The sequence below is a fragment of the Saccopteryx leptura genome, chromosome 1 (assembly GCF_036850995.1).
Source record: "Saccopteryx leptura isolate mSacLep1 chromosome 1, mSacLep1_pri_phased_curated, whole genome shotgun sequence".
NCBI classification, from domain to species: domain Eukaryota; kingdom Metazoa; phylum Chordata; class Mammalia; order Chiroptera; family Emballonuridae; genus Saccopteryx; species Saccopteryx leptura.
In genome coordinates, this window is record NC_089503.1 from 380703941 (window position 1) to 380730056 (window position 26116).

The window sequence follows — 26116 nt, forward strand, 5'->3', positions numbered from 1 at the left end:
AGTGATGACGTTTAGCCGCAACAGAAACGAAAAGAGAATGAGTTCTAGTGCCCTTTTCTGGAACAACAACAACAAAAAAATTACAGGACGAAGGTAAGAGTCCTCTCAGGCTCTGAAAACAAGACCGTTACTACCAACATTTCAAGCAGGCATATTAAAAAGTCATTTACTTCCAATTCCAGGAGTCAATCACGTTTGACTATATAGAGGAATAGGGAAGAGACCCCGTTACTATTGAAAGTAATGGTGAACTGGAGGGTGAGTGACTGATCAGAAGGCAGGGGTTCAGTATGGGGTCCCACATTTGTACGACATTGTAACTGGGAGTCTGTGACTGCCCTGCTCTGTGAATCCCTGAGTTGTGACTACGACAAGGACATGTGACTGTGCCCACTGGGGAATAGAGAGACCCCTTCAGTTGAGTCCATGGGGCCCAAGATAACTTGTTAATTTAAGGCTTAAAGATGTTTTCGGAAAAGGGGACGGGAAACGCCAACGCTGCACCATGTTTGAGCATAATCAAGGCCTTGGAAACAATGGCATGGGTTTGCCTTCTTCTGTCCTCCGCGCAATGTAATCTATATTCCAACCTCCGCCCAACACTGATTCCTCTTCCTACTGCCGACACTGTCACTCCCACTGTGCTGCCCCTATGACGAGCCAGGCACTGTGCCGGGTACTTGATGTGCATTTTCTCTAATTCTCACAGCAACCTTGCCGTGAAGGTGTTATCGTCCTACTTAAATGAAGAAGTGAAGCCCAAGGGGGTTCCGTAGCCCAGGGCCTCAGGTAGTAAGCGGCACCTGCTCCCGAAGCCCGTGTTCTTTCCGGTATTCCGGACCCAGGATTCCCTCTGCCGTCTCTCCGACTGGCTCCCATCGCCCCTCCTCCCCAGCGAGCCTCCACTGCAGTTCAGTGGTCGCTGAAGGCCAGACAGCTTCTCTGGCTTCCCACCTTCACTGTCATTCCCCAGGGTCCCCACTGGCTCCTTCCCTGGGACTCAACACCCTTTGGCTTCCTCGGATGATCCCCCTGAGTTGCACTGATATGTCTCTGACCCCCCACCCCCACAGTAAGTGACTGCAGAGACCCACGGCAACCCACGTGGATTAGACGGAGGGCCTGGCCCATGGCACCCGAAAGGAACAGCAAGTACATGTAGCACATAAAAAAATGACTTTTGAACCAAAAAGCTGAGACCAATTTCCATTTGGTTTTATCTTTTATTTACAAACTCATGGACATGTGTCTCCTGTGTCAGTCCTCGCAGCCTGAGGACGCATCCCACATGGTGAAGCACAGGCTCTGTTATGTCACGGGCTAGCCGGCAGTTTGACCAGCCGAGAGCCTACACTGGGGCATACTTCTTTCTACAGACTTTTTAAGCACTAGCTGATTCAAGTTAAGTGGATAGAATCAAGCTTTACCTTGTAGTATGAGCATTTATTATTTATGTCAAAGAGCCATGTAAGCCTGACGAGGTGGTGGCGCGGTGGGTAGAGCGTCAGCCTGGGACGCTGAGGACCCAGGTTCGAAACCCCGAGGTCGCTAGTTTGAGTGTGGGCTCACCAGCTTGAGTGGGGTCGGTGGCTTGAGCATGAGACCACAGACATGACCCCACGGTCACTGGCTTGAGCCCAAAGGTCGCTGGCTTGAGCAAGGGGTCACTCGCTCTGCTAGAGCCCCCCAGTCAATGCACAAATGAGAAAGCAATGAACAACTAAGGTACCACAACTATGAGTTCATGCTTCTTATCTCTCTCCCTTACTGTCTATCCCCAACTAAAAAAAAAAAGAAGAAGCCAGTAAAATGCACTGTTTGCATATTTTCATCCATCTAAAAACTGTATATATTGCATCTTTGTGCTTGGGGTTTATTTCATACCCTTACATGAACCCTGCCCTCCGCCTCCACAGTCAGTCAGGGGCCCATGCAAACCAGCCTCTAGTGTTGTGGGGGGGGGGGAGGGGGGCACTGGGAAAAGGAGGCCTGGAACAGAGGAGTTTGGGGACATGTCCCTCACGCCACCTCTGGAGCTGCAGGGATGAAAAGTCCAAGGCCCTGCTGCACGGGCTCTCCCCTCGCCCCAGAGAGCATCCCTGGCAACCAGATCCACATCTTCAAATGGAAGGAGGGACTGTGATCTGCAGCTACTCCTCCAGGGCAGGTCTTGGAAGCGCTTATATCCCTCCCTGCTGAGATAAGAACATCCCAGCAACTAAACTAACATCTTTTGAATGGATGCCAACACAACCACAGCCCTCGGCTCCCTGAGGTGTTTAGTATTTAACAAGTCATGCTGGTTGTGGAGTTGAAAATTTTCCTGTGCTTACCTACTTGCACATTTGGTTGAGTTATATATATATATAATAAATATATATAATAAATATATATTTATTATTGATTGGTTTTAGAGAGAGGGAGGGAGAGAGACAGAGAAACATCAATTTGTTGTTCCAGTTATCTTGCACTCGTTGGTTGATTCTTTTATGTGCCCTGACCAGGTATCGAACTTGCAACCTTGGCATCTGGAGATAATGCTGTAACCAACTGAGCACCCAGCCAGAACCTGTTTGAGCTTTTAACAAATGAGCTATTTAACTTGATTCTTCAAACATGTTTATAGAATATTATCACATACTGGAGTAGTGATATTAATAAGCTCCTTAGCTTAATTAAGCGTATGCATAGCCAAATGCCTAAGCTTCAGACAGGATGTGCTAATCTTGCATGATTATGATGATTACTTGGGTAGCCAGAATGAAAATCTCATAGGGAAAGAAATTGGGTCTCCCAGACATGGTATAATTTGGTCATTTTTTATATATGAGAGCACTGCCCAAAATGTGGTCATCATGTAGTGTCCCGGTGATAAGAGGGGGACTGTCTTGACAGCCCAGACTGCTGTCTGGTGTTTTCATCCTGATTTGAAATGCTCATCAATTACAAGGCACATCCTCCCCTGCAAGACGGGGTCAAGGTGATGGGGACTCTGGAGAAAATCCTGGTGGGGAGTGTGGGAGGAATCGAGTCAAGTTACAATGTTTTTCTTGAAGTTATTTTTTTTAAGAATACACTGCTTTTTCTTCTTTCTCTGACTTAATAACGTTACTAATTATGGTGTTTGGCATACTAAGTGGAAGAAGAATCTTGATTTTTGGACAAAGTGTCATCTAGGTATGAGAAGGCTTAAAAATATTGTCTCGGCATTTAGACCATTCCTGGTCTTTTATTCCATGATTCGTCACTGAGCCTTTCTCCTTGGGGAACCAAGGGGAAGACCCATCTCTCTCTGCCCCTAAGGAGGGCTGAAGGCTCCGCAGGGGGCAGGGGCTCCCTCAGCCCTGGCCAGCGGGTTGCGGCTGCTGTGCTGGGCTCCCTCTGACTCTCCGTTCCCATCCTCACCCCTTCGCGGTCAGCAGGCTCCTGGGCAGTAACAGAGTTCTGAGAAATAAGTGGGACTCTCCCTACTGCCCCCGGCCCCACCACTGAGACTCGAGCTGTGGATGTTTTCAGTGAGCACGCACGAGACATGACATCACACGTGTGGCAGGTGCCCGAGCAGTTTTCAGCATGCTATATAATATCACATTTCCCTCTCAGGGAAGCGTAGTGCAGCGGGTTTTTAATTTTTCATTTCTTTTTTATCAATATATACAAATAGACTTTCACAGAAACCATAAATCAGACACATTTATTAAAGTGTGGGTTTTTTTCTCATCTTACTTGGCTCTCCCTTTTGAACCCAATTCATCTTCCACCCTCAGGTAACCCATCATGACAGCTCTGTGGCTATTCACTCACCTTACCTCCACGCTTATTCAGTCATACGCATGCGCACAGGCACATGCACGCATGCGCGCGCACGCGCACACACGCGCGCGCACACACACACACACACACACACACACACACACACACACACGTAAGGCTCTTGCCCGTGTTTGACCCAGAACAGGATCACTTGCACCCTTTTTTGCCACTGTATTTTTTCTTTCTTCCTGCTCTGTTGAATTGTGAAAATGTTGGCATTCTCTCCCCACAAGCCTTCCCCCATCTTTTTTCTGCTCCTCTATCTGTTTGGCCTTTATATGATGAATTTTTATTTTTCTTGAGCTAAAAAGTAACTATAACAATGTCTGTAGTTATTCCAACTGCGTCCTCCCTCCACCCACATCCTGGGTTGTAACTTGTGTTAACTCCCCATTGGACGTTGCCTTGCCTTACCTCCGTCTTGTGTGGTTGCTTAAAGTGTTAGTTTTCACACAGGCACACACAGGATTTTTATGGCCAATAGTTAAATATTTTTATTTAGATATTTTATTTGTTTGTATGCTCATCATTGTTTCCTGTATCCTGAGTATTTCTGTTTATTTTTCTTCTTACTGATCGTAGTAATAATTCTTTACACTCATAGAGTTTATATGCCAGATGCTATTCCAAGCACTTTACGTGTGACCCTAATGCAGTCCTCACAGCAGATACTATTATTATCTCTGCTTTTAAGCCTCCAGCCCATGCACAGAGTAAGTGGCCCAGCTGATATGCAAACCAGGGAGCCTGGTGCTGGAGTCCATGCACTTAACCCTCACATTTGGCTGCCTCTCGGTTGAGTTGTCTCTGGGGCAGGGAGTTCCGTGGGTGGCATAGTCGCCCTCATCACAGAAAATGTCTTTATTGTGCCCTCACCTACGCATGGTAGTTGATTCTCTATAAAAACTCAAGTGGACATTATTTCCCTCCGTTGTCTCCTGACACCTATAGTCACTGAGACGGAGGCCATCGTCTCAGTGATTCCGGGCAGGTCCCCTGGAAGCCGGTGGTCGTGGCTCTTCTTCCCTGAAGCTCTGCAGTTGCGCTATGACATGTCGAGGGGTAGATTTATTTGTATTTATCCTGCTCAATATTCAGAGTTGGACGTTCAACCAAGGGGCTTCTGCTTTTGGTCAATTCTGGGAAACCTCGACTGCTGTCTGTTCAAATGTTGCTCCTTCCCCGTTGCCCTTTCTCTTCTTCTAGAACTTGCATTGCACAGATGCCGAAGACTCTCTATCTCGTCTCCGTGACTTTTAACTGCTCCTTCTCATGTGTCTCCCTTCTGCATCCTGCACCAGGTTGGGGCGAGTTTTCCTCCGCCGTCTTCCGATTCACTGACTCGCCTTTAAACTATGCCAAGTCTGTAGTCTATTCCCTTGTTCCTTCGATTGCTCTTTATGTTTCAATCACTCTAATTTTTATATTCAAAACTTCTTTCTTATTCACTTATTCTTTTGTTTATATCTATTTGTTACATGACTTTTTTTATTCCTTTTAAAGAACACGTATGCCTTCATTAATCTCCGAGTAGTCTCAACACGCTCATTCTAACATCTGTCTTGAAAGTCTAGACTGGCACGGTTGTCATGGAGAGCAGCACCTCACATAAGCAGGCAGCGCTGCTGAGGCCCCGCGGAGACAATTTCCTCCCAGACCTGTCAGACTGCGTGTCCGCGGACCGTCGTCACAGCACTGTCTGTGCTCGTGGGAGGCAATCCGGTTGTTCAGACCTCAGGAAAGGGAAATAAAATGTTGAGGTACACACTGCGCGGGGTGCATGCAGCGGTTAGGAACTGAGAATTAGGTGCACATTCAGCAAAATGAGGAGGCACCAGAAACAGTACTGAGAAGTACGAGACAGAATCAGATCTGTAGCACAATATCACTGTCAGAGCTTAAGAAACTTGAGCACAAACTGTAAGACTATAAACAATAAAAGTATATGTACCAAGGAATTAGTTTGCTGCTGCTGGAGGAAGAGAATAGGCATGGAGGGGTGGGGCCTGGGGCCTGGGGGGCGGGGCTGAGGCATGAGGGTGGGGCCTGGGGGGGCCTGGGGTGGGGGCTGAGGCATGAGGGTGGGGCCTGGGGGGGCCTGGGGGGGGCTGAGGCATGAGGGTGGGGCCTGGGGTATCGCGACGGAAATGCGCAGGCATGCGCACAGACCGATGAGGACAGTGCGCCGTAAACTGGGCAGCAAGACCAATTCCAACCTCTGTGCTTCGGCATCAATCAGTGTCTTGATCCTCCTGTCCAGGAAATTACTTTCATCTGTAATGAATTCATGTTCCAACTATTGATTTTGCTATCTCTTTTAGCATTAGATTTCTTCATATATTTTGGCATTTTGATGGACCGGCCCATTTCTAATGAAACACATTTTCTTCCTCATTCTCCCCCAGTCCCTGTGTGCTCATCGCTCTCCAGGTCTGACAGACCCTCCCAGCCCCGATCCAGAAGCGGTTCCCATAACCGTCACTCGTAGGGGCGCTCCACGGCGGTGCAGGGCTGTGGGTGACCCGGTCGTGGAGTCAGTGGGCAGCTTGGCGAACGAACCGGGGAGAGGCTGACTATGTGCCTTTCTTCCTCCCTGGGCTCGCCGTGGGGTGCGAACCACAGCCCCGAGCAACATCGGGCGCACTATTTTCTTTCCCGGCCCCCTTACAGCCATACGTTGGGTGATGGGGTGGGTCTCACCCCATCATGCAGCTTCAGACTGTGAGCCAGGCTCGACCCTGCCGGGCATGATGCACGTTAGTCACCCTCCACCTCCAGGACCCCAAGCCCTGCAAGCGGAGGCTGTGGCTCTACTCACCATTTTGCATTTCTGTCCCACTTTTGGTCTTCAGAAATATGTCTTGTCACTGAATCCAGCAAAGTGTTCTTGATATTCTCTCGCTTTAAAAAAAATTTTTTTTAATTTTACCCACCACTACTATGGTGGGAAGGGGTTGTTCCTGTCTCAACAGATATTCAGATTATACAAGTTTAGATAAAACCTGTTGAAATAAAGATTAACAAGGAGGAGAGGAGTGTGACTTACCTGAAGGTTTCATAGAATTTACAGGCTCCTGTTTGCTAGAAATTCATCTAAAGAGTACACATTTAATTTATGCTAAGTCCATCATTTTAACAAAGAGCCTTTAGAGCATCTGACCTTTTAGTAATTACCGTCTTCTATGTTCATTCAAAGGCACTGGCTTCCCAGGTCACAGCCGAAATCAACACCCTAATTCAGGACTACGAACCGGACCTTCCCTTTCAAAGAGGCCCCTCAGACTGGAAACACATTGTATGTGTTCTCCCCTCGCCCATATGCTGCTGCTGATGTTTATTTGAAGTTGATTTTACTGGGACACTACAGTTGTATAATTGAACAAAAGAACAGATTTGACCAAGGCTTTTTTTTTTTTTTTTGTATTTTTCAGAAGTGAGAAGCAGGGAGGCAGTCAGACAGACTACCACATGCGCCTGACCAGGATCCACCCGGCATGCCCACCAGGGGGAGATGCTCTGCCCATCTGGGGCATGGCTCTGTTGCAACCAGAGCCATTCTAGCGCCTGAGGTGGAGGCCATAGAGCCATCCTCAGCACCCGGAGCCAACTTTGCTCCAGTGGAGCCTTGGCTGTGGGAGGGGAAGAAAGAGACAGAAAGAAAGGAGAGGGGGAAGAGCGGAGAAGCAGATGGGCGCTTCTCCTGTGTGCCCTTGCTGGGAATCAAACCCGGGACTTCCACCCGTCGATGCTCTACCACTGATCCAACCCTCCAGGGCCTTGACCGGGGCTTTGAGTGATTACCTGGGACCCTGGACTCCAGTGTAATAGAACTCGGTGTCCCAATAGCCCTCCTCCTCCATTCAGGCCCACCCGCCTTTCAATTCCTGCCCCAAACCAATGTGTCCCTGGCCTTCTCTACCCTGTTGCCTAATGGTCTTCCTTGTCTGGAATGCCTTTCCCAACCCCACCTCAACACCTCTGCTCTTTTGGGGAACTACTCGAGTCTCCCCTTCTGTAATGATGCCTTTCCTAAGGCCATCAGCCCCCCTTTTCCTTCCTCTGAACTTACCTCTACCACTGATTTGGACATTCAGCCACTTGGCCTGAAGGACGTGTTCTCTGACAGATATGCTTTCAGTTTCTGAACGTGCCTTCATAACTAAAAGCTGTGAGGTGTCTGTATCATCTGTGCTGGAACATTATCCCTTGACTCTCCCAAGAACCCTGAGGTAGAGTAAGGATGTGATCACACTGATATTATTATTCTCATTTTTCAAATGATCACAGTGAGGCTTAGAGATGGTAAATAGCCTGCCCAACTGGGCAGTAGCGGAATCGAGATTTGAACTGAACTCTACCAATAAATTTGTCATTAGTTTCTAATCTACCCAATATGGCAAAGAGGTTTGCTTCATCTCAAACCCACTTCCAAGTGACGGGGTATAGCCGCCCCAGAGAGCTGTGTTGAGAAGCCAACTCAGGCCCAGCAGGCCAGGGAAGCATCCATGGTGAGGGAGCTGTGGATGAGTAGCTCTTCCCTGGACCAGCTGAGCAGCTCTGCTTGGCAGACGACTCTAAACCAACGTGCGTGCAAAATGAAGTGCGAAGCTTAAGGAAAATTGTTTGATCCAAAAGACTGGATATTAACGTAAAAAACGAGAGTTGCTCCAGCGTGGTGATAATACTTTTTCACATGCACTACTTGGTGCAGAAAAGCCCTACACCAGCAGTGCACACACCCTGCACGTGCTTACGCCTACGCCATGCATCTCCGCTGGCGCTCCCCCACGTGGTGTGTCATAATACCCGCCGGGCTATATCTCAAGAGTCTAGAGAGGATCAAAGGGTAATAATGTACCAGCGTAGGCGACGTACCAGCCCTCTACCTGCTGCTGACCACGCCCACTCTGTCAACTAACCAATCAGAAAGGTAGAGATGCCTCTGGCAGGCACTGTTGTAAATCACTGGAGATGAAATTACCGATTACCATTCTCTTACCTCCCCGTTCTCCTTCCCTCCCCGCCTCCCTCCCAGACTACCTCCTGCCTTGGGTGAGGAGTTCTCCATTTCCGGTTCATTTTTACCATAACTCGGGAAGGGGATGCGTCCAGGAACCCAGGCCAAACCCAGCAAATGTGTCATCACACTCAGGACAGCAAGCCGCGCGCTGAGCGAATTCTGCAGTCCCCCTCAACTCCTTCCTTTGCCAAAACCTGTGCAGCTGTAAGATCCGGCAGATGACACAGATTTATCTTCACGTGAAGAATGGCTGTGTTGGGAAATGCAATTAAGTATCAGCCATACCGCTGTTTTTAGAAGCTTGTTTGGTAAGGTCTCAAAAATAAGAATCGCCCTATGGTGAGAGTTGTTAGCCAATTCGCTGAAATAGAGAGTCACTAAATGCATTTCAAACCTACCTTTAACAATATGAAGCATTATAAAGGCGGACCTCTTGTCCCCCTGGGATTGGCTCGTTGTTCGAGATGAGGTTGTGTGTGTGTGCAGAGTTTATAGAACTGTCAGTCCTGGTGGCAGAATCCCGATTTTGTTGACATGAACAGCCCTACCCAGGCTGGGGGCTGTGAAGAATCCCTAACCTTGTTGTTCCAGAATAGCCTCCCCAGGACTTGGCAGAGGGAGCCCGGTCATTTCAACAGGAGGCAGGAAAGTCGTGGTGTGCAAGACTCAGCACCTGCTGGGGGCGCTGTGTGAGCGGGCACGCACATTGCTGGGGAGACCCGTGTCAGGGAGGCCCGTGGACGGGAAGTCAGGTGCTCAGGGAGGCTCTACAGGAGCAGGTCACTGTCAGTACCATTGGGAAGGAGGTACCCAGGCACGTACGTAGGAGGCTCCTGCCGTAAGGCACCTGTGCCAGATACCCAGGAAACAGGCCAGGCCCCACGCGGCATTGGCACTCCACGCTGTGGGCATGAGAAAGCCCTTACTGGCCTACCTTAAACAAACAGGTGTATTGAAATAGTGTGCTGCCTTTGTCACAGCGCTGCCTTCTTCTATTTGAAGAATGTGTGTGTGCTATGCCTCTCTAAAATTCAAGTCAGCGATATTTGATGCAGACTGGATCTCAGCCCAGCAGCACCCCTAACCCCAACTTCTTCACTCTGCTGATGAAGGCAACAACGGTCATGTCGCTCAGCTGGGAGGAGATCCCCTCAGGGGCTGGGGCTGGCCTGCGGTTCAGGCCATGTGCCTGTTGGCTCCCATCCCTTCCAGGACTCATCCTTGGGCCAGGTGTCCACATCCCCAACTCCTTCTCAACACACCCCCTGAGTTCCCACCTTCCCCACTTGAAATCGGTGCAGTCGTTGCTTAGGCCCAATCCTTGGCTTCCTCTCTGTGCACCCCTCTTGGTCCTCCTCAGTGGGGACAGTGACGGCAAGGTGCAGGCTGGCACAAGGGCACAGCCGGCAGCAGCCACCGCTGAGGGCGAGCTGAAGGAGCTGATGATGTTCAATCCAGAAAGGTCAAGTCTAAGAGCAGAGATCGGAGCATCTCTGAGATGTGCAGAGGGCCGGCGGGACAGGGTCCTTTCTCTGCGCTCTGGCAGAGAACTGACGGGGTCCCAGACTGAAAGGAGACAGGGGTCGACCCTGCATCTCTAATTCCTGGCATCCGGTTTAGTCTGGGACAGCCCGATGCATTCAAGTTGGAGGTGAACTGACCATTTCATTCTGTAGAAGCGATTCCTAAGTTGGGTGGGAAGCTAAACTGAATGACCTCTGCCATTCCTCCCCCCCCCAATCATGACATTCTAGGAGTGCCCTAGAAATTCAGATGAGTGACAAGGTCTCCTGTCACTGCTGCTCAGGTCCGCTGCAGACAACTTTTGAAAGCTTAGTCCAGCAGAAGGCTTTGAGGCATAGGATGTACTTTGTATGAAGAGAGAAGTATATCAGAGGAGGGAGCCGTGGAGTTCTCAGGCTTGCTTGGAATCTCCCCATGGCCTGATCACATCTCCCAAGTGGGACAGGCAACGCAGACAGAGCTGACATTTTAACAAGTGTGCTGAGCCCTTGGACATGAACAAACCCCGGGTTGCGGTTTCACGGTCCCTCCAGCACCAAATCATGGCGTTTCCAGGAGGGAGGACAGCTGGAGGCCACGTGACCCCAGCTCTTACCCAGGGGTCTCGCTCTGACAGCCCCACGCCCATGGCCACCGGCTTCTGCCAGAGCGCTTTCAGGAACAGGCTCGCCGCTTAGCCAAGAGGCTCGTCCACTCTAAGACAACTTAATCCACGTTGAGACCGCCCTCATTATGAGCTGTTTCTCCCTCATGTTGAGCCCCAGGTCTGCCTCCATCAACTTGATCTTTGCCCTCAGCGATAAGACAAAAATTAATGTTTTCTCATCCTGTGATAATGTTTAGATTTTTTTTTTCTGGGCTTTATTCAAGAACTCATCATACAAAATGTGCCAGATAAACGAGTTCTAACCCTCATCTTCCTCCTCTGGTTTATCTGGAAGTAACGCAATTCCTAACTCTCTCTGCGTTAGCGGCCACACACCACTAGTCATGTAGATTAGTCTTCATGTATATTTTGGTGAGATATTTCAAATTCCTTCTGGTAAAAGGCACCTTAGAAGTGACAGTGATCTTGCTCTTGCTTCTTTCAATGGTACCAACCCCTCCACCCAGGACCCTGGCTTTTCCACTCACTTTGACTCTCTCCTGAAGAAACTGCTCAGAACTGGCAGCCTCTGTGATTCCATCATCTGCAGGGTGGGTGCTGTCAAGGGGGAAGCTCAGAACCTGTGGTTTTTGCCCCCCATTTGCCACGAGCTTTTCCACGGGTGCCATGGCACCAGCAGAGGCAGAAAGGGTGATACTGTTTAGATTTTTTAACATTACCTCTTCTCCATCCAAGTATTTTCTTCCCCTTCTAAATGTCTCAGGTCACCTCAGATATTTTTCATGTGACATAGTTTCAGACCCCCTCACCAACCCAGTTGCCATCTTCTAAATATTTTCTGCTTTACCAACGTTCCTTATAAAGCATAGTTCCTAGAACAAAGGCCAACTGTGATCTGATCACTGTAGAATACAGTGGAGCTATCACCTCTTTTGATCTATGCACTATACCTTTATTAATACAACCTCAAATTAGATGTGTTTCATACCAAACGATCAACTTTTTTGTTTAAGGTTGTGATCAACTAAAACCACCACCTTTTCTACTTGACACAATTTCATATGGCTTGAAAAAAATGAACTGGATTTAAAAATGGCCCTATAAATTGTTAAGGCATCAAACCCTGCATCCCTATTCGAAAGATCAGAGCCCTAGCAAAGAGTATCAGTGAAAAGCTGAGGTAACGGAACCCCAAAGCGGTTGAATCCCAAGGTGAAATGTCTGTTGGCAGTGCTGTGCCAGGGCCACGATCTTTGCAGCCTCTTCTTTCAACAGAATTCGGGGCGTAGAAGGGTCTTTACGAAAGCTATGTCTTCTTTTGTCTTCTGTACTTTGCATTTTTTTTTTTTTTTTTTTTTTAGCTTACCACATGCTTCCAAGGCCAAGTCTTCCTCCAGCCCACTGGGAGCTCACCAGCGGTTTCCCCTTGTGTCTCTGACAGGTCACCTGAAGGAAGAAATCGCGCAGCGGCATCTGCAACAAGTCGCTCTAGGTGGGTACGCAGTGGAGGCCCCAGGAGGAAGGTGAAGGTAACCCGAGCTGACGCGCCCTGGAAACCCGCACTCAGCTGGCACGCAGCCCTTCCCAAGCCCTGGCGGGGTGAAGGAAGGCCAGGTTGGCTGGCCAGGGCAGCTTTCTGCCGGTGCCCCCCTGGTCTGCTACCAGGACCGGCTGCTGCCTGGTCCTCCTGACCTCGTCCACCCCACAGCTCAGACTAAATTTACTCTATACATCCCCGCCCCTCACGGACCTACTGAGCTTCCTAGAGCCACTACTAACTCCTCCTGACACCGTGACTGGTGAGGACACCCTCCCTTTGCTGACCCCCCTCTGTGTGCCCTGGAGTGCCCTGTCTCCCTCTCCTCACCACCATCCGAAAAGTTAAGTGCCTTTCCCGTTTGAAGGTGAGTCAAAGACTGGCCCAAGGTCACAAGCCTATAAAGTATAAAACGAGGATTTGAACCCAGTTCTCTGAGTCCAAACTTGGTGCTTTTAACCCCATGCTACTTACTGCCCACGGCAGTGATAGACAACTTCAGCACATTCATACTGCAAACACTAAACAAACATGGTGATGTTCTAAAGGGCCCTCGGCGCCTTTTTTTTTTTTTTTCTATTTTTTTTTTCTGAAGCTGGAAATGGGGAGGCAGTCAGACAGACTCCCGCATGCACCCGACCGGGATCCACCCGGCACGCCCACCAGGGGGCGATGCTCTGCCCATCCAAGGTGTCACTCTGTCGCAACCAGAGCCAGTCTAGCGCCTGGGGCAGAGGCAAAGGAGCCGTCCCCAGCACCCGGGCCATCTTTTGCTCCAATGGAGCCTCGGCTGCAGGAGGGGAAGAGAGAGACAGAGAGGAAGGAGAGGGGGAGGGGTGGAGAAGCAGATGGGCACCTCTCCTGTGTGCCCTGGCTGGGAATCGAACCCGGGACTTCCGCACGCCAGGCCAACGCTCTACCGCTGAGCCAACCGGCCAGGGCCTTTGGCGCCTTTTAAGCGGTGACATCTGCAGGAAAGTCTCCCTTCTGATATGTGACCCAAGGAGGTGGACCGGGAGGAGCATGCAGCTCTCAGGAAGGCTGGTGGGGCAGACAGGTGGGCAGGACCAGCCGGTCCCTCCCCAGCTAGCCTGGGACCACGCACATAGACAGCTATGATTAAATGAGCTACTGTTGTGTCCCAAACAAAGAGATCCTCTAGAGATGGCCTCGCCCTGGAGTTACCTGGACTTGCAGAAATCCAGCATCCAGGACTTCTAGGGGAGAAAGAGAGGAAAGCCCAATGTCAAGGGGATGACGCATCTGACCCTGGGAACTTGGATAATTAGGAAGGTTGTTGGTTTCGTTTCAGTAGTAATAATGATCATATCAATAAGTACTGGTTACATCAGAAATAAAGAATGGCAAAGCCCCAGACATGCTGGCCAGAGCTGGAGCTTCCCACCGTTGGCCCTAGGACTGAGAGGTCAGGGGGCGAGGTCACCATGCCAGGCCTGCCCACCGTTGGCCCTAGGACTGAGGGGTCAGGGGGCGAGGTCACCATGCCAGGCCTGCCCACCGTTGGCCCTAGGACTGAGGGGTCAGGGGGCGAGGTCACCATGCCAGGCCTGCCCACCGTTGGCCCTAGGACTGAGGGGTCAGGGGGCGAGGTCACCATGCCAGGCCTGCCCACCGTTGGCCCTAGGACTGAGGGGTCAGGGGGCGAGGTCACCATGCCAGGCCTGCCCACCGTTGGCCCTAGGACTGAGAGGTCAGGGGGCGAGGTCACCATGCCAGGCCTGCCCTCCGTTGGCCCTAGGACTGAGGGGTCAGGGGGCGAGGTCACCATGCCAGGCCTGCCCACCGTTGGCCCTAGGACTGAGAGGTCAGGGGGCGAGGTCACCATGCCAGGCCTGCCCTCCGTTGGCCCTAGGACTGAGAGGTCAGGGGGCGAGGTCACCATGCCAGGCCTGCCCTCCTGTTGCCAGAGACTGGGACTCAGAGCCGAGATTCCGCTGAGCACCTTCTTCAACAAGGGGCTAGGGACTCCCTGGGCCCCCGACTTGTAGGGCTGGGGTGAAAAAAGGCACAGAGACCTCTTCTGGGGAGCTATGCCAAGGTGACATTTGGGACAGCGGGGCACCTCTTTGAATGGGGAGTCGTCCCTATGGGCTGCCATCTGGCCTCTTCTCCAATCTTTACGATCCTGACTGAATAGAAACAGTGGCGTGGAACATGCCGCTCACATAACTCCAGGGGCAATTTTCATCTAGGGCCGGGGAAGCCGTTGCCGTCGCTTTTGGGGCAAGAGGTACTCGGCCCTCCCTGCCCCCAGTCCTTGGCCGTCCTGGGTGGCTGGAAGGTGACTGCCTGCCGCTCTGCCATTCTTTCGCTTGCTCCCCCCACCCCCACCCCCGGAGCCTGCCTCCTAATTACAGCAGGTGTCAAGGTCAGCAGGGCCCAGCTTGGCCCGAAGCCGCCGGCCGACTTCAAACAGAAACCACTTTGGCTGGAAGTTGAATTAAGAGCATTTGAAACACCTATTTATTTTAAAAGCCGACTATTCCAACGGAGAGAAGAACTGTGAACACCTCCCAGCTGCCATGTTGAGAGTGCAGGCCGAGTCGCCGTCCCTGCTCCTTAGGAGCTCGGCCGTCTGTCCGGCACAGACTCGGAGCCACCCGCGCTCGGGTGCGCTGGGTACCCACAGCTTAGAAGGGAGTTCTTCTCCTTGAGAGAAGTCTCGCAACGCAGCAGATGGGGTATACAGCCGTCTCCCGCCTCAACCCTCCCCCTTCAGACTGACTCCGGGGCCCACGGCCAGCGCCCGTCCTGATGTCCTGTGACAGGGGCACCTCTGTGCTTTGTGGGTGTGTCTTGTGTTCCCACCCCCTTTCTGTTGTTTCCTTCATCTTCTCGTCACGTTCCCTCACCCTCCGTTATAGGTATTCCCTTCGGTATCATTTCTTTCTCCTCCATGTTCCTCCGTTTCCATGAAAGTGTCAGTGAGGTTGGTTGTTCGGGGGTGGGGAGGGGTGTGGGTTCTGTCAATAAGAACCTGCAGGTCTGAGCAGAAGATGTTTTCTTCTATATGTTGCATAAGAATATGGTTCTGTATGTATGAGTAGACAAATGCCCAAGCAAATGTGTGTAAGGCAATCTCGTATCTCAAAGGAGCAGAGACTGAGTGGAGTGAGAGGCACCACGTGGAAGGGACACTAGGCGGACAGCCTGGAGCCAGGTCCCGTGATGCTCAAGAGACGCTCGGTCCAGGTCGGAAGAGCAATTGGTACCCTGTCGGGACTTTGGGAATCCACGGTTAAGCAGAGCTCTTTTAAAAATTAAATTATAGCCTAACCAAGTAGTCGTACATGTGGGTAGAGTGTTGACCCGGAACACTGAGGACCCAGGTTCGAAACCCACGGTCTCCAGCTTGAGCGTGGGATTGTAGACCTGACCCCATGGTCACTGGCTTGAGCCCAAAGGTCGCTAGCTTTGAAGTGCAAGGTTGCTGGCTTGAAGCCCAAGCTTACTAGCTTCAGCAAGGGGCCACTGGCTTGGCAGGAGCCCCCCACCCTCCAGTCAAGGCACGTATGAGAAAGTAATCTATGAACAACTAAGGTGCCACAACTATGAGTTGATGCTTCTCATCTCTCTCCCTTCCTGCCTGTCTCTGTTTCTGTTTCAGTCTCTCTCTCTCACACACACACATAAGTAAATAAATCGCATACAATTATATAACTACATTAAAAAGAAAGATAATAAATACTCAAAATTCATCACTTCCCGAGGTCACTGGCTTCTACTGCGTCTGTTGTGGAAATGCCACCTGGTGGTGGGCTCCCGTGCACGTGCTCTTAATCCCACAGTCAGGACATCACACGGGTAGCTTGAAACCAGCATGGAGGAGCTGTTGACACCAAGGACCTGACAAATGTTATAAATCGGGGCTCTTCTTCCCCACAGAGCCCATTGTTGGACATCTAACATCATACCACGGGCACACAGACCAGACCGCTGAGAGGCTAGTTTGTGCATGAGTGTGCTGTCACGATGACTTCTACCCCGCTTCCCGGCTGCAAACCCATGTGACGGCTTCCTTCATGGACTGCCTCCCCAGGGAATCTGGGGTCCTTTCGAAAGTCCGTGGAGCCTGACCTGTGGTGGCTCAGTGGATAAAGCATCGACCTGGAACGCTGAGGTTGCTGGTTCAAAACTTTAGGCTTGCCTGGTCAAGGCACACATGGGAGTTGGTGCTTCCTGCTCCTCCCCGCTTCTCTCTTTCTGAAAAAATGAATAAATAAAATCTAAAAAAAAAAAAAGTTACAGGGGAAAAATAAAAAGATGAGCAGTGAACAGGGAAATCAGTGAAGACAGAAGCGGGACCAGCAGAGCATCGGGCCCAGTGAGCCCCTGGGTGTCACAGCCAGAGTTGGGCACACACCGGTGACCCGCACTAAGAACACCATCAACAAGCAAAAGTGATGGTGGACCTGGAGAGGGTCCACTCATCGTTTCAGGAAATGATAAAACAATGTTATTTTTAAATTAAGCATCATTTGGAAATGCCGCTACTCGAACGAGATTGAGCTAGCTGAGTGGAATTCCGTGTTTCCCCCACTTGATGGTCCCGGCTACCCTCCACGGTAGAGTACTCTCGATAACACAGATGAGACTAATCAGCAGAGGTTTCGTGAGTGCTTCGCCACGTGCCAGGCAGGACTCTAAGCTCTTTGCTTGTATTTTCTCCTGTTATGCGCCTCCAGTCCCCGTGAGTAGATGCTACTGTTGCCCTCACCTTATTTTATTTTATTTTATTTATTCATTTTTAGAGAGGAGAGAGAGAGGGAGAGAGAAGAGAGAGAGACAGAGAGAGAGAGAAGGGGGAGGAGCTGGAAGCATCAACTCCCATTTGTGCCTTGACCAGGCAAGCCCAGGGTTTCGAACCGGCAACCTCAGCATTTCCAGGTCGATGCCTTATCCACTGTGCCACCACAGGTCAGGCCGCCCTCACCTTAATAAAATGATAACTCTGTCTATGTCAGATTTAGACGCACCTATATCGTGCCATTCGGTGTCTTCCCACCTCCAGTGCAACCTCCCGAAACCAGCGCAACCCTGACCTCCTCTATGACACCTCCCTGGCCCCTCCCTAGTCCCCTAGTTCGCTTTGTCCTCCGGCCTCTCGCCCCTCTGGTAGAGCACCAGCTGTGTTTCGTAGTGATCTGTTCTCCACGCTATCACGTGAGCTCCCGGAAATCCAGGTGCCGTCGGCTGACTCTGTACCCCTCGCAGCCGGCACAGGCAGTGAATAGGCCAATCAGTGCTTCCCCAGACGACTTCCAGACTCACACACCTTGCAAAAGTATAATGAGACATTTAAACCTTAAAATAAAAATAACTCCATTAAAAAAGTAGAAGGAGGCTGATCAGGCGGTGGCACAGTGGATAGAGTGTCGACGTAGGATGCCGAGGACCCAGATTCGAAACTCTGAGGTCACCAGTTTGAACACAAGTCCATCAGCTTGCGTGTGGGGTTGCTGGCTTGAGTGTGGGATCAGACATGACCCCACGGCCGTTGCCTTAAGCTCAAGGTCGCTGGCTTGAGCAAGGGGTCACTCACTCTGCTGTCGCCCCCAGTCAAGGCACATATAAGAAAGCAATCAGTGAACAACTAAGGTGTCACAACTATGAGTTGATGCTTCTCATCCCTCTCCCTTCTTGCCTGTCTCTCTCTCTCTCTCTCTCTCTCTCTCTCTTTCTCTCTCTCTCTCTCACACACACACACACCAAAGGGAAGGAGTAAGTGCTTTTGGACCCTGCAGCCAAGCAGATGACCACACACTGGCGATAAATGTAACTCTCTCTTTTCTAGCCACTGAGCAGAAGGAGAAGCGGCCAGAGTCACAGTTCTCTTTCCTGACAACAGGAAGCATGCTAACCAATTTATCTGCAAAAATAGGATTTCTTCCTGGAACCAAACACAAACCAGAATTTATCATATGGACCCTCGTATAAAGGACAGTGAGTGACATCGTGAGTAATGTCTTCAACTGCACTTCTACGAAATACACCGAAATGTTGTTCCACCAGATGATTCTTACGTCGACCCTCTCGAAAAGCGAGAGGCCTGGCATTACAGCCTAACTCCCCGGGATCGTCTGTGTGAGCGGCGGAGATAGCACGCTCCGGGGCCCCGCTCTCCGGTGGCCGCGCAGGGCAGGCACAGGGCAGGCACAGCCAGCCCCGGGAGCGTCTGTGTGAGCGGCGGAGATAGCACGCTCCGGGGCCCCGCTCTCTGGTGGCCGCGCAGGGCAGGCACAGCCCAGGCACAGCCAGCCCCGGGAGCGTCTGTGTGAGCGGCGGAGATAGCACGCTCCGGGGCCCCGCTCTCTGGTGGCCGCGCAGGGCAGGCACAGCCCAGGCACAGCCAGCCCCAGGAGCGTGGGCCGCGCGCCTCCAGGGCCTCCTCTGAGCAGTGTTGGATCGGGGACTGGCTCTCGGTCAGCTCCCAGTCAGGTCTCCACAGAGTGCCTGTGATTACAATCTAAGAGACACACGCATGACCAGGCGGCGTGCGCCATGCGTCAGGCGAGGGAGGTTTAGCAGAGGGTGTGGCCCTGGGGCGTGTCACTGCGACCACGGCTTGGGCTGAACACTGAAGAAGGGGCAGGATTCAGATCCTAAGTGGAGCCGGTGGGGAGGGTGGTTGTTGCACATGTGTGTGTGTGTCTGTGGTGTGTGTGTGGTGTGTGTGAGGGAGGGTGACCCCCCCCTTGGGGGGGGTGGTTGCACACGTGTGTGTGTGTCTGTGGTGTGTGTGTGGTGTGTGTGTGTGTGTGGTGTGTGTGTGGTGTGTGTGTGTGTGGTGTGTGTGTGTGTGGTGTGTGTCAGGGAGGGTGACCCCCCCTTGGGGGGGGTGGACTGAAGCCACTGAGGGGAAGGCTAAGCGGTGAGGTGGCCTGCACACTGAGCGCCGTTACCTGCCCGGCCGCTGAGCCACGGAACAGTGAGCAGGAAGTCCAGGTCAAAATGGCCGTCTAGGCAAAGAAAGCCCAGCTGTCCCTGAGTTCCTCGGTGACTGCCAGACAGTGACTCGTCTGTCCCAGCAGTGACCCCCTTTTCCTTGCTCTTGCGCCGGGCTGTCTGGGTACACTCACTCCCCACACACACACACACAACACACCAGGGAGGGCCTCCAGGACCCCCGGCCGCCTCTGAGTAAATCTGCTGCGGACACTTGGTGTCGGAGGCTGGGGGCTCACAGTGACCACACAGCCATGCCGGCCTGGCCTCACCCCAGGGGTAGGCGGCCAGTTGATGACTTTGTTCTGTGCTGGGTAGAAGTTGGGGGGTGGTCTCTGTCCTGGAGAGGCCCAGTCCGCATTGGATGACACCACACCTTTCTACTCACTTATCCCTTGACCCAACTTCTGTGTAAACCTAACCTACTGGAACATTCCACTGCCTGGACAGCAGGCCTGTTTGTCACATACACTTACAGGAGATAGCAATAATAATGCTAATCAATCAATAACAAGGAAAACCCCACAAGCATGGCGCGGCGGGTTCCAGACGGCGTCCGAGGTGCCCCCACGAGCACGAGCCTCCTGCAGAGCCCTCCTCTCCTCTCCCCCACCCCACCGCCCCTGCAGTGAAGCCGCCCCTGAGAACAGTCCGTGGCAGCTGCGGGGCCACCAGTGATGTGCTCCACTTGACCCCGAAAACGGGGCAGTGACAGCTCCAGTCCCCAGCGGGGGCTTAAAGAGGGCAGGGAGGCCCCAAAGCTGAGGACTCCACCTTCTACCTCGTTATTCCAGCCTGGCGTCCTCCACCCTCCAGGCAGCTCGCTTCTCCCAAACAGAATGCCTGCAGTGACCTCTTGTGGCGTCCCTGCTGGTCTCCACTGAACGATGCCATTTGGTGCAAAACTGTTTATGATTGAGCCTGGAAACGCTCTTTGGAATTCTGCACCCGGGAACAATAAATTTGAGAGAAAGCAAAAGACCAGACTGCCATCCGTTCACTCGCCACCTTCACTGAGCACCTGGTGTGAAACCAGGAATCCCGATGCGCAGAGGAGCCACTGACTGGGACAGAGCTGGAGGGGACCTCCTGCGCCCAGCATGCGGTTTTCAGAAGGGGCTCTGTGGGACCCGAGGTGAGGGCGAGGGGGTCCCCGTGGACGTGGCGGGGGCTCGGGAGTCTCTCTCGCCCTGATTCAACCCAAGCAGCTTCTACTTCTCTTTTTGCCATTAAGCTTCTGTTTGAAGAAAGGGTGCTGCCGTTTATAACACGCCTTCCTCCCTTCGGACCTTGTGGCTGGGCTTAAGACACGTCCAGAGGCAGAGAGAGAATCCAAGCTTCCCTCCCCGAGCTGTTTCCTCTGGGTTCGCTGGGAGCTCTGCATGTGCCCCTCTGTGAGGGGACCCACCGCATTGCATTGTATCTGCTAGTCTCTTAGGCGTCTCCCCCACTGGCGGGGTAACTTGATTCCCCAACATCAAGCGTTATATGATCAGCACACAGTAGGTACTCCATCAATGTGACCTGGGTCCACGAATCTCCCTGAATTTCTGTTTCCTTGTCCACACGAGAGCATCTGCTCCACTGGGCTGGCCTGAGTGCCGAGCGAGCTGTCCACGTGATGGAGCTGAGGACAAAGTATTGTAAAATGCTCAGCGCATTGTCATGGTGTCGGACCCTGGGTGCCAGGAACCAAACACACCAGATGTCCAGGCAGCCGGCACAGCCCCCAGCCACAGAGCCTGCCCTGGCTCTGAGCCACCAGCACCAGCTGGCGTAACCGGTGGTGGTCATCGCAGACCCACGGTCCCCACATCTCTCTTCCCACACTAGCTCACGGGCACTGTTAGTCGCTCTTCCAGGCGCAAGTGCAGTCAGGCCTCAGGAAGGGCTGTGAACTGCGTTGAGCCCTTGACCCCTGATGACACCGCTATCAGTCGCCAGAGCCATTATTTTCATCTTCCAAATGTGCAGAAACCATGTCCGCTACTTTGAATGAGTTAGGTAGGCGACCAATGTTTTAGTCAGTTGGGGCCACTATACCACATCACCATGGACTGGGGGGCTGATAAACACAACTTTATTGTCTCGCACTCCCAGAGGACGGAAGCCTGAGGTCAGGGTGCCGGTGTGACCAGGTTCTGGCTTGGGAAAAGCTCAGGCAGGAAGAGGTGACCCACGGCATTCTACTAGCGCGTATCTGGGCTTGCATTTTGCTCCAAACCGGCATACATACCAAACGATTCCAATTGAACTAAAACACGGCCGTGTCTCCTCTCGGAGAGAGCGTGACTGTCCCCGAGGGGGGGACAGAGGCAGAGAGTGGGGGCCTATGGCTGTGAGAGTGCCCGAGCGATTACCAGTCCCAGCCACGTGTCCGCAGGGTGTCCGTCACACCCCCAAGTCCGGGCAGGCCACGGGCCGCCCTGGGGTTCCGCAGAATCAACACCAAGATGGATGGCGGCACTGAGCAGCAGTGAGCATGTGATTGCTTCAGCTGACAATAAATTTGAGTCATTAAACAGGAAATGGGCTGATTGGGAAGCCAGGACTCTTTGCCTCTGAGCTACTGACCATTGTGGTCATTGAGCCACTGACACCATTAATCGCGTAAAGAATAGACACTCTGACTTCTCAAACAAGGTGAGGCGGAGTGAGCTACAGTTCTGGGAGACCGTTGAGCCCCAAGGAGGGCCAGCGTGGGTGTTCAGCAAAGGAATCATTAATTGGAGAGCCGAAGCAACCGACTGGGGTGCCTCCCTGGCTCTGATGTCCCGAAGAGCCACGTAACCCACAGCCCCCGCCCATGCAGGGCACTGGCCAGAGGCCTGCCAGGTTGGGCCCCGGCCTTTGCTCTGTGGAAACCCACGGGACCCCTTTCAGCTGTAGGGCCTGGTGGAAAATGTCAGTGTAGCCTTTCTTAGGCCTCCTCGCTCGCAGTCACGGAGGTGACGGAGGTGGAGGGGGCCGGCCCTGGGCATCCCGGGGGCTGAGCGTGGAGAGGGGCCGGCTCCGGTGGGCCAGCTGCAAACGCCAGGCGGGCCAGGCGCAGGCCGCCGTGTGTGAGTAAAGGGCAGTCTTCACAGGTGGCACTCAGGCCGAGAGGGAGGCTTTCTCAGCCTTGGCCCCAGATCTGAAAGGCATTCATGGGAAAGAGCATCCCCTTCAAATAAATACCAAGGACAGTCAATACCAGCCTCAGCGATCAGCGCCGAGGTTTCCTTCATTATCGAATCACTGCAGAGAAAAAAGGCCCGGCCACCTTAGAAGTCACGTAGAGCCGGGTCCTGACCTCAGCTCCGCCCGCCGGTGCGGTGGTCCTGGGCAGATGACCTCCCCTTCAGAACTCAGCGCCCCCCACCGCGGCGGGGGTTGTGGCGGTTGTGTAAGATGAGGCACAGGGAGCCCCTGACCGGTGGAGCAGCCGCGTGGGAGACATCACTCTTCAGATATCATCCGCCCTCTGCAAGGGCCACATGCAGGCAATTCCAGCCCTCCAGACAGTGCGCCTTCCTCGCTGCAAACCCTGGGGCCCCTTTTCTGCACCGTGGCTCCCGCAGGTGGACAGAGGCCACAGGACGGTGCTGGCTCATGCACCATCCTACCTCAACCTCGGCAGCTCCTGCACTCTTAATATATCCTGCATGAGTACTTGCACTGAAACAGGGCTCAGAGCCTTGAACGGTGTTTCTTTTCTTTTTCTTTATGTTTATTTCATTGATTTTAGAGAGAGTAAGAGAGAGAGAGAGAGAGAGAGAGAGAGAGACAGGAACAGCTATCCGCTCCTATGTGTGCCGGGCCGGGAGCCGAATCGGCAACCTCTGCACCCTGGTCAACGCTCTAACCCACCCAGCTATCCAGCCAGGGCGCAGTTTCCTTAACAAGGGATGAGCATCACAATTCCCCAGGGGGCCTCCTGGCAAATGCTACCTCTGTGGGTCTGGCTAGGGCCCAGCTTACAAGCTCCCTCAGTGATGCTCACGTGCACCCCCAGTTGAGAGCCACTGAACTAAAGAAGCGAGATTCCGCACCTCTCAGACGTTGAATGACTGCCCGGGAGAGTTCTGGGGTGTGGTGAGTGTGAGTGGGTGTGAGCGTGTGTGTGTGTGTGTGTGTGTGTGTGTGAAGAAGAGTTATAAAGATCTCTCTGGTGCTCCCAAAATCATGCCAGGTGGGAGGGGGCACAAGCGGCCTGGCCCCTATCCTTGTGCTACTAGTTCCCAAAGACCCGACACTTCACAGGTGGGCCAGGCTGGGACCGTGTGCCCCGTTTGAAGTTTGCGTCCTCCGTGTGTGACGTTCAGCTCCACGGCCGCTGGCACGGAGCCCTACCCTCTCGCTTTTGTGCTGCTTTAGAGCCGCTGCCGGTACAGACTCACAGTGCCACCTCATGGCCCTCTCGGAGCCGTGACCTCCCGAGCCCCGTCCCAGCCAGAATCCCACGCTTGAGAGGACGGCTCCCTGGGCCTCCTGTCAGGTGGCTGGAGGTTGTGTCCCTGGCCCAAGTCTCAGTGGGACGGGGACCTCCAGGGTCCTTTGGCTCCTCTCTCCTCCTCTGTTCTCGCCCAGAGCTTTTGTTCCCTTCCCTTTGAGCTCCCAGCCCCTCTCTCTCCTCCGAAAGGACACAGAAGCCAAGTGTCAGAAAGCATCACAAGCAGCCCGGGGCTGTCTCCTGGCCGGGTTGCAATGCATTTCGCTAAGCACACATCACCTTTGGCAAGAGGCCCCTTTGGTTGTCGTGACGAGGCGGGTAGCTTGTGTCCTGGGGGTATGCTGTGCCCTCGTTCTGGCTGCCCAGGGTCTCAGGCCTCAGCTGTCCCTCCCAGGTCCTTTCAACAGGCCCACGGGCGTCCTGGCGCCACTGCGCATCAACTGTTCTTCAGTTTGGAGTAGCTATGTCCTGCTCAGCAAAAAAAAAAAAAAAAAGCTTGGCCTGGCTATCAAAGGAATAGATCAAGCTATTCCTCTGCTCAGAACCCCACAGCCTCTGGTCTCTGTCAAAGCCAAAGTCCTTACCATCACCTACAAGGTCCTATGTGATCTGGGCTGTTTCCTCACCGGCCTCAGCTCTCACCACTCTTCCCTTCCCTGTGTGTGAACACGTGCACGTGTGTGGGGTGGGGATGGGAATGGGGACAAGGGGGGAGTGGGAAGAGGAGTTGTAGCGATCTCTCTCATGCCCTGAAATCATTCCAGGCAGGAGGGGCACACTTCAAACATACTGGTCTTCTCACCATTCTCTAGATGCACCAACAGACATACCTCAGGCCCTTTGCACTTGCTGCTGTACCCTCTCCCCCTGAATTCTGCATGCTGTTCTCTCTCTTCATTCGGGTCTCTGCTCAAATGTGACTCCTCAGGAGGTCCCCTGATTTCCTGCCAAACATGGCTGCCTTCCAGCTTTTATCTGGCTTTCTCCCTCCTCACAGCGGCTTTCAACCCCTCATAGTCTACCACAGACTCAGGTGTTTGATGGTTTAATGTCTGCCCTCCCCAGTAGACCGCCCCTGGCATGGGAGCCGGCCCATGTTGGCACCCATAAACATTTGTTATGTACGTGAGTGAATGACTGACTAGTCCTGGATTCAAAGCCTGCCTCTGCTGTTTGGTAGCTTTGTGGCACTGAGCAAGCCCACTAGTCACCCTGAGTCTTGGTCCCCTTGCCTGGAAATTGGAGGTGATGCCATCTGCCAGCAAGAGTGACAGGAATAAACGAGGTGGCTCAGTGAGTGGGACCGAGGCATGCCCCACATGCTGCAGCCAACACCATCTCCCACCCTGTTCAGCTGCATTCAGAATGCTGTTCTTGCCCAAGGCTCCTGGACACCCCCAGCCTTCCAAGGCACCCCTCATTCTGAGCCACCAAAGGAAGCTGCAAGGTGCCCCAGGAAATGACAGCCAGCTGCAAGGCGAGGCCAGGGCCCCTCTCCTGCTCTGGGCTCTGCTTGACTGCAGCAGCCAGCCTGTCTCAGCCTCTGACCTGCCTGCTGCTGTCCATGAGGCTCCTGGAGACAGCTTCTGGGTTCAGGAGGGGGTGCTGGATGAGATGCCCTGCTAGCCTGGAGCCTGGCCTCCAGCGGCCTATCACACAGCGTGCGGCTCCTAGAGACAGCTTCTGGGGTCAGAGGGGGTGCTGGATGAGACGCCCTGCTAGCCTGGAGCCCGGCCTCCAGCGGCCTATCACACAGCGTGCGGCTCCTAGAGACAGCTTCTGGGGTCAGAGGGGGTGCTGGATGAGATGCCCTGCTAGCCCGGAGCCTGGCCTCCAGCAGCCCATCACACAGCGTGCGGCTCCTAGAGACAGCTTCTGGGGTCAGAGGGGGTGCTGGATGAGATGCCCTGCTAGCCCGGAGCCCGGCCTCCAGCGGCCCATCACACAGCGTGCAGCTCCTAGAGACAGCTTCTGGGGTCAGGAGGGGGTGCTGGATGAGACGCCCTGCTAGCCTGGAGCCCGGCCTCCAGCGGCCCATCACACAGCATGCGGCCGCAGGTCGCCCAGCCGGTCACCACAGAGCTGGGACTTCTCTGCATTTCTCAGGGGTTCCCTGGCGTGGGAGCCAATAGTATCACTCGGAGGAAGGAGACTCACAGCTTTTCTTTTTTAAGCAGCTGGAAGATATATTTGCCTATTTCTGAAACTGCTGAGAGG

The 26116-nt window shown here is 53.0% G+C and overlaps 1 protein-coding gene across 2 annotated transcripts in view; it reads left to right on the forward strand.

The window, feature by feature from the left end:
* The window catches only part of KIF6 (kinesin family member 6), a 407764-nt gene that overhangs the window by 356297 nt on the left and 25351 nt on the right, over window positions 1-26116 (forward strand). For both annotated transcript variants that reach the window (XM_066361424.1, XM_066361425.1), the window contains exon 16: window positions 12406-12456. In XM_066361424.1, the coding sequence (XP_066217521.1) occupies window positions 12406-12456 (51 nt within the window). The remainder of the gene's footprint in view (window positions 1-12405; window positions 12457-26116) is intronic.